The following is a 13,440-nucleotide window of genomic DNA, read 5'->3' as shown; positions in this document are numbered from 1 at the left end:
GCTGGTGGCCACAGTGCCCCTTTGCTTGAATTAGACTCCTAGGTGATTGTTGTTCTATTTATCATGAGGACGCGATTTTAAAAAATCAAGAGCGAAACGAACGTTGCAGGAAATTGGATGGGGACCCTGGCTTTAACTTTGTTCTGCGCAGAAAAATGTATATGCCTGAGATAAAAGGAAGGTGGGGGGAAGGGCAGGGAAGGTAGGCATTCGAGACTGATCTCTCGCCATAGGATTTTCTCGCTCTGAGTTTGTGTTTAGAGACTGAGACACATGCAGAAGAGGATTGGAGAGATGAAAAAGAAGAGAGAATTATTTCAAAGAATTAGCCATGGGAAATTATGCCTTTTTTTCCCCCTGGTTCCTGCATAAAAGCAAATGCAGGAGAATAATAAAAAGCTAGAAGGGGGCGGAGGGGGGGAGGAACGGATGAAACAGAGCATCTTCCTGCAAACTCCGAAATCCCTCAAGAAGACAATGAAATAGTTTGTGTCCCCCCCATCATTTAATGCAAGAACCCTTTGCAAGCCAACACAAGCTGTTGCAGAAAGAACTACCTTTATGTCCTTGAAGGATCAGAGGAGATGGAGGCTCCCATGGAAATGGAGATTATGCCTGATAGTCTATTTTTCCAGAGAGTTTCTCCTGCATTTCAAGAAAGCCTTTGAATAGGGTCACCTCCTTACATCCAGATTCGTAGACCTGCAGATGAATTGTCAGTAAGAGATGCACTGAGCCATGAACTGGGGCAGGTGTCTGCATGTTCTCCTAAGCAGCAGTGCCACTTATTAGTTACTATTCTTATTGTATTGCAAGCACGGCTGCCTTCTTCGCCCACTGACGGCTGGACTGGCAAAGCAACTAGTTTAACTTAAGTGAAAAAAGACCGTTAGCCACTGGCTAACAAATGAGCTGGATACTGTATGAAAAGAGAGGGAAAATAAATAAAGCATTGTCATGAGGAACCGGTGCTGGAACAATACAGACTGAGGGCGTAGACAGTGCGCCTTGTTTGTTTATACAGCCGTGGTGACAATTTCAGTAGTAGAATTCATTGGGCCAAGGCTCCCAGTGTAGTCCTGATTCACAGAGAGGAGGAAGCATTAGTCAAAAGCAGCTTTGAGCAGGGAGGACATGATGTGTTACTAGGTGAGAAGAGGGTTTTTCTTGCAATAAGCAGCTGCAGCGTGCACACATTTTTCAAGGCACAGATCCATCCGTGGGGAGGGGGTTAGCTGAAATTTCAGGTTGGTCTCTCTTGCACATGTTGGAAACTGGATGCATGTGAGCACCCCTCCCCAACAGATAAGCAATTATCCAACACAAGGGGAGCTCCCCCACCAGGAACTACCACATGCCTCGCTGAAGATTTGTTTTGCAATATAGTGGCTGGGAGATATTTATTTGAAACTTTTCTAATAGCTATTTTTACTATTGTGGTACCCTCTTTCTGATGGCAATATGCCTGCGATGTGTCACCAATAATCACAAGGCCCGCTTGGTGGTCTGTTTTGAGGTATCTTCTTTGAAATAATGTATCTTTTGTTCAGGCGGGATGATTTGAGCGCCTTTTCACCCCAAATCCCTCTTCTCCACAACAGAGACCCGTCCCCTGACATCTGTGAAGTGCCAGGTCTCTCTGTTATCTAAAATCTTGATTAGTTAAAGTTACTCGGAGATTTCCCCAGGATGGCTGAATAATCAAGGCTGCACTCTACATCTGGTTATCACTACACTCTTGGTGACTGTAAAGACACCCCAGAAATGCCATGTGGCCACTGGCTGGGCCCCATCTGCAGTAATCAACATTGCAATTTACCACACCAAGGGTGCCAAGGGTCTGGGGGTATGGGTTGTGTGGAGTAGCTGGAGCATCCCTCCAGCCAGGTTATCCCTTAACACTCTCTGTATTCAAAAACCTGGAGTTAGGCTGAAGGGGCTGTTGGTGGCTATTCAGTAGGGGGTGCTATCGGCTTACTGGCCTTTTCCATCCTGCACATCACCTCCATCCCTTCAGCATGATCTTATCATGCAGTTTCAACTGCCTTCTACCATACATAGTGAGGGGGAGGAGAAGGCCCCTTAATGGTGGCAGTTGTTTGGGAACATTTGGCAAAGAGTTAAAGGAAGGCAAATAAATTTTGGAACAATGTATGCAAAAGGGAACTATAAATAGAGAAACAGGAAAGCATCCCTCTGCAGCAGACCACCTAGAGCCAGAATAGGAGTTCTGCTGCTTGCTTCCCTGTCCTTTAAAATATGAAGTGTAGAGATGAGCTGTTTAAGGGATTTAGTGGGGAAACTTCTGAAATCTCAACTAAGGTGACTGGTTATAGAAATTACTTCTGGAGCAGCCTAGAAAGAAGCAGAAGAGCATCTGCTTTGATTAGGATTGTTCTTGTAATAAAACTCGTCCATTCATTACTGAACCTATCAGGATGTGCTATGCTCCAGACAAACATTCATGGTAATCTGTTAGTGGCTTTGATTTTTCAGACTGGTTAGTTGGCACGATCAGCATTTAACAAGCGGTTTTCAAGCCAGGATAGCATACTTGCTTTCCCCCATTAGGACAAAGTTTCCTTGCAGGCAAGAGTTTTCTACTGAGCCCCTTGTTCCTTTCCTTTGGCAGATGCAGAATTTGATTTTCTTGGAATTTCTACAAGCCCAGCATAACGACTCTTAAAGCTGTGTAGGGAGCTGGAAAGGCACCTACATAGCCTGGACACCCACATGTAGAAATCCGACTTGACATACAGAATAGCCTCCACTGGTGCATGATTTATTGATTACATCTTGTCATGACAGGCCCAGAGCTAGTAAATTTATATTGTGTGTGCAGGCTTTGAAATACACAGAGTAGAATGGAAATTCCGATTCTATTAAAAATAAAGCTATAGATGCTTTGTTTTAATGGCCATTAGCAGCTGTTAAAAGCTTAAGCTATTTTATATTATTAATACGCTGTGCTTATATAGTGCCTTTTATCTAGAGATTCAAAGTACATTTACAAGTATTAAATCAATAATCACAATGCTCCTGGGAAGGTAGGCAGTATTATTCCTATTTTAAGATGGCGAAACTGAGGCACAATGGGCTTGCTCTTTCAAACACTACAGAGCGCAAAGGTTATTCCCCAGAGTAGTAGCATTGAAGGCAATGTTTGCCTGTTTGTCCCCAGGGAGGGTAAGTTACACCAGGTCACACAGCAACTCAGTGGCAGCGCTGGGGGCTGGAACCACTAGGCCAAGCTTGCTCCCTATCACACTGAACTCCAGTCACCGGTTTGTTAGTCAGCCCTTATCCAAGGAGTCTCAGGGTCAGTGACTTGCTTATTCATATGGATATTATCTAATTGGCTTCCCTCTGCCAAGAAGATAGCCATTAGGCTGTTCTGAAGCCCAGTCTGGATGCTCTGTAGGTACCTAGAGCTGGCTCTGAACCTTCTCGGAGTTTCTCTCCGGCACAGAAGCAAAACATGTAGTGTGTGCAGCCAAAGGATGTTGAAACTGGTGACTTGAATTCACCCACTCCCCCGGGCACTTCCAATATGTTTTATTTATGACCATATGTGAACTGTTCCATGGACCATTCTGGTTTAACCCTTTCTTTCGGGCTTTTGCTCTAGGCTTTGGGTTTACATGGCAGCCTTGGCCAAACGGAGGGAGGGAAGGAGTGTGTGTGTGTGTGTGGGTGGGTGGGTGTTTTTAAGGGACCAAAATTCAAGTGCCCCAAAGTTACTGATCAGGCTTCAGAGAGTACATTTTCAGGTAAACAGGCATTAATTCACTTCCCTGAGTCTTCCACGATGCTCTTTATTTTGAGACATACTATCTTTGATTTGCTGTAAAAATGTGCATGCTGGAATTTAACCTTGGGCAGAAACTGTGTGTGTGTATATATATATATATTTTTTTAGGAAGGCTGCTTTCTCAGGGTGCTGTTGCAAATCTGGATTTTCCAGTTCATAGAGTGTTTGGTTTGTTTAAATAGCACCAGATAGGAGAAGTGAATTTTAAGAAGGCTAAGCAAAGACACAGAACTCAGTGCAGCTAACTTCTAAGCTTCTTTCTCTGTGTTCCTTGCTGATTAAATGCTGTATGATCTCCCAAGCACCGCTCTTAATGTCTCCTTTAACACGCCCTGCTAAGGTTCCCCACTATCCAAATGGCAAGAGCAGTTGTGAATATTTTTTTTTCCATTTTAAAATCAGGTTTGTATGCATATTAAAATACCTGCAGCTGTTGTGGGGTTGGGGATGGGGGGAAAAGGAGTTTAAAGCAAACTAGATAGATTTTGTATAAAATCTTTATGTAACACTACCCCCTCCCCTCCCAGGAACATACATACTCTTGGCTTAACTGACAGGCAGTTCAAGAAAAAAATATCTAATTCACTGTGATGACATAAAAATCTTGCCATTCAGGAGTGAGAATTCCCATTTGCCTGGACATACAATTGTGTTAAACTATCATATTGAGCCCTATCATAACCCTGAGTTCTATGGAGACTGAAAATTTGGATTCTAAATGTTTTACATTTCTCTGCTAAAAGAAAGTGTTTCCCAGTGACAGGCGTAATTGCATTCTCCTTGTATTAGACTGGTTTTAAAAATAGATGAGCTATGTCAATAGCCTAAGACTCCAAGCAGTAATTTTAGTCTTGGAATTCACAGTTGGCTAATAGTCTATATTTTTTTTCTGACATTAGGTGAACATTTTATTTTTGTTTGGAAAATAACAAATATAAGATATACTGTCTGCCTCCTATGTGTACTGTGTAGGAAAAGACGCTTCTCCATTACAGGCTTTTTACCCCTTGTATTTTACACTGTGATATCCTCCACTGTAACAAAACACTGTATTGTTTCAGAAGATGATGCCAGACTCAAGTTCAAATGTTGAACCCAAATTGGAAACTCTAAACGTCAGCAGCATATCTGCAAAAGTGCCCGATCAAACACCCACAGAGCAGAGCAGAAAAGGCAGAGAGACCTAAATGACTAGGCCAAGCTGGGTGAGGTAGAATCTTTTACTGGACCAGCGTGTGTTGGTGAAAGAGACAAGCTTTCCAGCTTCTTCAGGGGTGGGATAGGTGATCAGACTGTCACAGCACCAGGTGGAAGAGATTGTTTATCAGGAGTAGTTAACACATACTGCAAGAGACCATTCAAGGTTAAGCGGCCAGTTAACACCTCTGCCAAAAAAAAGGGGGTGAGTGGGTTACAGATTGTTTGTAATAAGCCATAAATCCAGTGTCTTTAAATCCATGAGTTTTAGAGTCTGTCTAGCATAATTATGAATTTAAGCTCCCAGGCTTGTCTTTTGAAGGTGCTGTCCAGGTTCGTTTGAGGATGAGGACTGATTGGTCAGATACTGAGCGATCACTTTGTGAAAAGTTTTCACCCCTAAGTGATATGGAGGCAGGGGCGGCTCCAGGCACCAGCATGCCAAGCGCGTGCTTGGGGCGGCAAGCTGCAGGGGGCGCTCTGCCGGTCGCCACGAGGGCAGCAGGCAGGCTGCCTTCGGCGGCATGCCTGTGGAGGGTGCCACCGAATTCGCGGGACCGGGCACCTCCTGCAGGCAAGCCTCCGAAGGCAGCCTGCCTGCCGTGCTTGGGGCAGCAAAATGCCTACAGCCGCCCCTGTATGGAGGGCTTTTTTAAATCATTTTTTTGTGTGTGAGATCACTGGAGAGTGTAGTGATTGTCTGGGTACAGTTTTTAAACTTGATATCCAGTGTAAATGTAGTTGGGAGATTATAGATTTAAAGGACAACTCTGACATACACAAAAAGTGTGCTTATTAGAAGGCTGATACTTTATCTGTTGGGCAGAGATTGTGTGGCCATGGATTATGGCCCCAGCAACTTTCAATAAAAACACAACAGTATCTGCCCATGAAAGTGCCCTTTATTCTCTATATAAACATAGGTACCTATAAAAAGACACCTGGATAGGTGAGCTCACTTCTGACCTTTCTCATCACTAGAGAGAATGACATAAAGTGTTCCCTCCCATGGTACACGTGTAAATGGTAAGCTCTCACATCTTAGCCAGCATGAACTCTGAGATAATGGTAGAGCTCAGCCATCATGTATGATTAGTATTGATAAAGAACACTAGGTGTGGATGAATGTGTCCTTACACAGTGCAGTTAGGGTGACCAGATGTCCCGATTTTATAGGGACAGTCCTGATTTTTGGGTCTTTTTCTTATATAGGCTCTTATTACCCCCACCGCCTGTCCTGATTTTTCACATTTGCTGTCTGGTCACCCTAAGTGCAGTGGTGCTGGAACAATTTTTTGTAGTGTGCAGTGATGAAAGGCAGGAACTGTGTATTTGGGTTGTTATTGCTACTTCAAGTCAGCACCTCTAGTTCCAGCACCTATGACACCGTGTTCTTTGTATATTAAACAGTTTTACTTTTAGTGATGCTTAACACATTTTATATAGTTAAAAATCTATTTTAAGTGTTCCAACCAAAGCCATTAAAAATTAGTTTGACAGGATAGGATTTAAACTAACATACATATTACAAATAGTAAAGGTTTTTCTACGGGTGCCCGAGGGAACACCTGTGTGTGTGGTGGCGGCGGGGGTGTGTGTGGTATTTTAAAGCAAATATTAAAAGCAAACTCAGATTTGCAAACTGGCCATGTTGATAGAATTGTTAGATGTTGATGAAGGAACCTGGAACGGTTGATCTAAGCCATAAACCAACACTTTTAAAGGCAAGCTTGTTATGCTCTGCAGACCATTAATGCTCCTTGAATCCTGCCAAAAGGTTCCCATCAACAGGACCTTATGCTGACATGGATGCTGCATAACATCGCTTAATTGAGGCATTGTTGCACCTTGAATTTAGAATAAAGAGTCTAGAGGGAATTTTAAATATGACACCAGCCTCTTTCAAGTTACCCCCTTTCCTTTTTCTAACTGATCACTCTGGTTCCCTAAAAGGGAACTCGTCCTGCTGTTTTGTGAGGTTCCCATCACCTTGAATAGTTTAGTTTTTAATTATTATTATTTTAGGGTTTCTTAATGCACTTGTATTTATTTTTCCAGCCTGCTCTTGCTACCTTTCCATCTGTGCTCATCACAAGCTTTTCCTTCTAATACATACAGCTTGTTCATCCTCGCCTAACGCGGTAGCCACGAGGAGAAAGGTGCTGGGTTTAGTCAGCCAGTATTTATGAAGAAAAAAAGAGCCCTTTGCCATTAATCTTAATATAGCGGGAATATTTTCCTATTAAAAAGACATAAAGCCGATAGATTTCCAAAGTGTCTTGTTAACTACCTGCACACCCACTCCTGCCTCACTGGAGTGCATTTTAAGTTTTGCTATAAATTTTTCACCCGTTGTCAGCAGGGTGGTTAGCGGGTTTCTTCTTACAAATTAGGAAGTGGCCTCTCCTGGGAGATATATATATATATATGTATATGTGTGTGTGTGTGTTGGGGGGCTCTGCGGGTGAAGCCAGCTTGGCTGGGGTTTGAACGTGGTGCTTCTGTGCAAGCCAGCTGCCCAACAACAGACATCTGAAGGGCAATCAGCAGTAGGGACACGTCTCCCATCTCCCAAATTACACCTATTAATACATTTCCGGAAGGGCCTTACCATTCTCGCTCCCTTTTCAAATCAGCATCGACTTTGCAGCTTTATTCACACCTTTTGGGGTGATTTGTTATGGGAGGGAACAATTGCTTTGCTGGATTAATTTCTACAAGGTGGGGGGAGGGGTTGTAAGATTTTAATTCCCCGTCTGGGTTTTCTGTTTCCTTGAGGAGGGCAGGCACCGCTCTCCTTTCCTTCTAAAGGGGCGGAAAGGTAAGGCACTTCCCTGCATGCTGCAGTTTCAGGTAATTGCTCTTTCTGAAAGCTGCCATTCTGCTGCTTAAAGTCGGCTTCCATCCACGGGCCAGGCTCCGCTTGGTGTATATTTGTCATGCCTCTTAGGCCTTTTGTTTCCATTTTGTAGAGTTTGTTTATAAGTTGTGTAATCAACCGGTGCATTAGGGGAGCTTCCACAGGAGCCCAGCTCCAGCACCCTTCCTCCACCCCGCTCCCTACTGGTCTTGACAGCCCGAGGCTTGTGCAATCCCTTCATCTTTTCAGGAATAACCATTTTTGAGTGACGGTCAAAGCCAGGACAAGATAGCCTAGGTTATGCTCCCTCTATATTTGTGTCGGGTTTTCTATATTAAGTCACCGACTCTACACTTTAAATATAGCTTGGCAGTTCAAAACACTCTGGAAAGGTGGAGTAAGCACGTTAAAAATGCGTCGTGAAATGCATGCACAGCATCCGACACTTCTGGAAATGGGATTGCAGAGACTTGGTTAGAAGAAGAAGAGGGACTCGGTGCTAGATAAATACATGCAGCTGATGGCAGATGCGGTGACAGTACGTTCTGTTCCCAGCAAAAGGTAGAGATCTCGGCGGAAAAGAGGATATGGATGGGGACAGGGGGTAGAAAGATATAGCTGGGAAAGGGCAAAATAAATGCCAGCAAGGTTAGCTTCTGCGGGTTTCAGAGGCCAAGGAGGTCATTTTAAAAAATGGGGTTATCTTGAAATACAACCGAACCCACCCCCAGCTGTTAGGGCTGCCGTGGCAATGTTCAAAAACTATCCTGGGACAGCTAGGGAGAACGAGGGCCCACATGAATAGTCTATCCAGGGTGATCTCATCAGCTGGCAATTAAGTTTCCTAAAACTTGTAAGTGAATGACCCCAGTGGTATTGTCTGGGACACAATCCTCCCATTCCCCAAACCTGGGCAGAGAGCAGCCCGACAGCGTGGCTTGATTTTCAGCCATGCATGGAAGGAGGTGTTAGAAACCCACAGAGGTTTGGTGGAAGCACCTGGCCGTTCTGCAACGTACGCGAGCGATCATTAAAGGTGTGTGAAGTATATGTCTGCCTAACCACCCATCCCTGGGTTTTCTGATCGACACACACTGTCCTCCCTAGACAGCTCTCGCCAGAGGAGATTTCCCAGACACAGTCCGGAATTTCTAATCAGACACGGGGCAGCTATTGCAGATCTATCCCCCCCCCCGGTAAGTGATGGAGTCCTATTAACACTTGCCCAGTTGCTGGCCACTGCGCGAGCCAGCGGAGGAGCAAACAAACAGAAGGTGGAGGTGGTGGAAGTGTATGTACCCAGGCACCGAATCCCATGTAAACAGACGAACCGTCTTTGAGTTTTTTTGGTATGTGAAAGCCAAGGCCCTCCCCACATTTAGGTGCTACTTAAGAAATCATGTGGCAGGTAACAAAAACCTTCCCATCTTACATTTATCTTTTTTTTTTTCTCCAGGATTTTTTTTGTTTTTTGCCACGTGTTCTGCTAAAGCCTGCCAGGGGTAAACGAGAGAAATACATTTGTGAACAACTGCTCTCCTGGCAAATCAAACTCATCCTGTCAAGGACTGGCCGACTCAGTCATGCAGTGTCCCCTTATCTTGTGTTCTCCCCTCCTCCGCCACAACTTGGGGGCTGACAAAGTAAACGAGGCTGGAGAAGAGGAGGGAGCAGGGTAACTCTTCAGAGGCTCTACTCCTACACTTTAATTTTGGGCAGGGGGGAGAGGTGGAGAAGAGACCCATTAGCAAACAGAAGATTTATGGCTGGAAATTTCAGAGAGCTCATTTCATTCCTTTCCAATCCAAACGCAGAACTGTGTTCACAAGCCAGCTAGACACTGGACTGCAAAAAATGTTGCACAGAAAAAAGGGAATTGCACAAGATATCCATTATCTTTTATATATAATCTGATGCTAGGCACCACTGTACCATTAAATTCTTCTATCTGCAAGTATTTACTGCTGAGATCTGCTTACTAGCCACCCTAAATTTAGCTCGGGAATGACTGTTAGACTTGCTAGAAACATGAGGTTCTGTTTTTTTGCTGAGTTACATTTTGTTTCATGGAAGGCTTTAGTTGAGGGGGACAGGGGAAAAATATTTCCTCTTATTCAGACACCAGTCTTTATAGCAAAACCTATCGAGATCCCAGTTAATTAGCAATTCCGAAGAATAAATGCCGATCATTTACCAAAGGCGCCGAGCAACAATGAACCAAACTCAGTTTAGAAAAAAATTAGACTCAAATTTCAGAAGGAAACAAACAAAGAAAAATAAACCCAAGGCCATATATATTTTGAGCAAATGACCAGGACCACAGTGGGGGAGAAAATTCTATAAGAACTAAAATCATTGTAACTAGCGCTTGGGTTCAAATTCTCAACCTTACAAGCAAAAAAACAAGAGGGGGAGAGCCTTTGATCTTATAGATGAAAGCTTTATCATTTTTTTTAAAGCAGCAGAGGAGTGCTTCGCTTAAGCCTTTTATATACTGTAACTTTTCTAGACGAAGGAGGTGCTACTAGTTGGTAGATTTCAAAGGTTTCTTATGACTATGAATCCCTACATTAAAAAGGAGTAAATAGTTCTAAAACTATCAAAAAGAAAAGTTGCTGAAGATCCAGGCTGGCACATTGTTAGCACACTGGTTTGAGCACAGTAAATAAACCCCAGTTTAGAAAAAGCTTGGGGAAGGGGTTCTTTTCCACATGAAACCAACTACTACTGTGTTCTAAAGTCAGTGTGAATAGAAGTGTAGTTAAATATACACACAAGATACACATACTCCCTCCTACCTATAGATAAACTAAAAGGATAGTATTCAAACCAACGCTGGTCTTTCTAATTTGTATTTACAACTGGGGTAAGCGATTAGGTTTCTGCTAGGAATTCTTTCATAAAAGCTGATTAAAATAGCCCCAAAGAGGCAGCTAGAGATCAGTATCATATCCCAGGATCTGGAGAGGGAAACGAAGACAAAGGAGGTGCCTCTGAAGGCAAACGGGTTTGGCTTTTGTGGGAAAACAGCGTAAAGGCTGCTTCAAGGTTGGAGTGTCCTTTGATAAGAAAAAGTATTTTGTCAGCCCAGCTGGGACTAATGGTGTGTTTATTGTACAGTGCCTCAAAAAGCAACCCAAGATTTCAACGGTACAGAACAAACAATAGCAAAACAAAAGAAAGTCTAATCTAATTAACGCCGCCTAGAACAATGAAGGGGCGGGGGGGATCCCTAATGCGCTTTAATTCAGTTCAGTGTATTTTGCAAATACAAATACGGAGCAGGTCGGCTGGTTTGAAGGGCATATGCGCCTTTGGCAGAGAAAGGAGCCCATGGCTGCTGCTACGTGAAAAGAAATGGACCAGATAAGCTCCGTTGAGTTTCTGTACACTCAGTTCAGAAAAAAAAAAAGTTGACGAGCATAACTCAAAACCGAAGGGAGGTGGGAGAAGAGGGGAAATGTTGGGTTCGGAGGGTTGTATAGATCTGAAAGTAGTAGAAACCCAGACCTTATTTTTCTGGATTGAAAGAAACCGAAAGGGGGGGGGAGAGAGAAAATGGCTCCCTCCCTCCGCCTGATTCGAATCATGGATTTCTGGAGTTTAAATATTTAGGCAGGAAAAACAGTCACCGACACACAAGCCGGTAGAGGAGAGCAAAGGGTTCCTCGTAAAAGCCCGGGTTTAAAACATCGCTATTTGGGAAAGTGTTTGGAATCTTCTCCCCGAGCCGAGCCCCGCAGCTTTCCGGAAAGGTAACTGCATGGAAAGGGATTAAATACCCACCTGGCAGGCGGCTGATTGCCCACGGGCTCTGATCTATTGGGGAGAAAAGTTTCAGGGGGGAGGCTAGCAGGCTTTTAAAGAATGGTGTTTTCTCCCCGGGTACCGCACCCAGCCTACAAGATGGCTCCCACCCAGCTGGTATCTATCAGTCCGGCTGCACCAAAGGGGGGGGGGAGGAGAAATCCCTGATTTCGCTATCAGTGGCAAAGATCAAGGCAATTAAATATTTGCTACAGGATAAGGTTGCAGTTAGCGATGGAAAGCTAGCTCGTATTTAACTGTTTTTTTTTTTCCGAGGGGGAAGGAAAAATAACCCACCCAGTATTGTTTACAGCGGAAGGCAGCCCGTGTTATGGGATTTGCTTTGCATTTTTCCCTGCATAACAACATCTCGAAAGCCTCGTCCGGGTAACCATTTGATTACATAAAATGCCATTAAAAATAGCTGCAAGGCTCTTCTTGCGTTGAGAGTTGTACCTAGTACATTTTTCTCGCTTAAAGCTTTTTGGGGGGTTTGGGTGGCTGACAAAGCGGGGAGTGAGAGCAAGATTGATCAACAGAGAAATCGCAGCTTTAATGAAATGCAGATTCCCTTCCCCACTGATGAGAAACACACTTGAAAAATGCAAGCGCCATTGGCAACCTAAGGACAAATAGGCAGCATTTTTTATTAGCAACTAAATGATTTATTGCATACATACCCCACCATCACAATTACAGCGTCTTGTCGGATCCGGGTGTGAAAACATTAAACATTTATACAATATGCGTTTAAAGCCACATAAAAGCGATTAAGCCATTTTTATTTTTTCCCCCCTTTGCTCTGCTCAAGGAGAACAAAAAATGAAACATTCCGAATCCAGGAGTTGAGAAGTCCAAAGAGGATGGTTTGGATGGCTCCTGCCTTGATCGTTAGGGTATTTATTAGCGGTGGATTTTTTTTTGTTAAATTGCATTGAGAATTTGCAAGCTTTCCGAGGAATAAAGCGCTATTTAAAAAAAAAAGGCGTAAACTCAGAGGGAAGCTGTCACTCATTGCTGCTCCAATGATCATTCAAAATCTCTCAGCATTCTGTTCAGGCAGCCATAAGCCACGGACTTGCATTAATTTTCTTTGCAATCGCCTCCTCTTCCCCCTCCCACCAGGCCGCGCTCTCTGCTCGCCCGGCCTCCCCCCCCCCTTTCTTCTTGTTGATCCTTTGGCTAATTTGGGATCAATCCACTGTTGACGAGTCCTGCTGAAATCGCCGTCCTTTCACTGGGGTTTCAGAAGGCGCCGGGGTGATATTTGGATGAGATCTTCTTTGCTTTAACATACAGAATTGCTTTTTTTCCTCTTGGCTCATGACTATTTTAGGTTTGGGGTCTCTCCCCCCCCTTCCTTTCCTCGCCTCTCTTTCCTGCTCTTCTGCTTCCAAAAGAGGGCAGCCTAGAAACCTGCTCGCTACGGTTTGACTATGGGCAACTTGAAACTATCCTACAGGACTCGACTTTTTTTTTTTTATTATTTATACTGGAATTAAATTCGATTTCCCCTCCCCCTTTAAATACCCAAGTTGGGCGGGGGGGGAGAGTTTCTAACTGCTTGACGAATTTCAGGACTTCTTGGTTAGAGGAGAAGAGGTGGTTCGACTGATTTAAACGCCTACACTGTTAAATCTAAGGCTTAAAAAAATAAGATAAATAAAATCAAATCAAACCGTGGAGCAGTGAATCCGAAACCGGGCTAACAAAACAAAGGTGTCTGCAATGTCTCTCGCTAACGCGCAGCATTGGTTAACCATTG

The 13,440-nt window shown here is 43.9% G+C and overlaps 1 protein-coding gene across 1 annotated transcript in view; it reads left to right on the top strand.

Moving 5' to 3' along the window:
- FBXL18 (F-box and leucine rich repeat protein 18) overlaps positions 1–9,815 on the top strand; it is a 131,134-nt gene extending 121,319 nt beyond the window's left edge. The window contains exon 5 of the mRNA XM_044980671.1: positions 9,325–9,815. Coding sequence (XP_044836606.1) covers positions 9,325–9,358 — 34 coding nt within the window. The 3' untranslated portion in view covers positions 9,359–9,815. The remainder of the gene's footprint in view (positions 1–9,324) is intronic.
- Positions 9,816–13,440: the final 3,625 nt, after the last annotated feature.

The sequence above is a fragment of the Mauremys mutica genome, chromosome 11 (genome assembly GCF_020497125.1).
Source record: "Mauremys mutica isolate MM-2020 ecotype Southern chromosome 11, ASM2049712v1, whole genome shotgun sequence".
Lineage (NCBI taxonomy): Eukaryota > Metazoa > Chordata > Testudines > Geoemydidae > Mauremys > Mauremys mutica.
The sequence above is the reverse complement of the archived record's forward strand: the minus strand, read 5'-3'. Positions and strand labels throughout refer to the sequence as shown.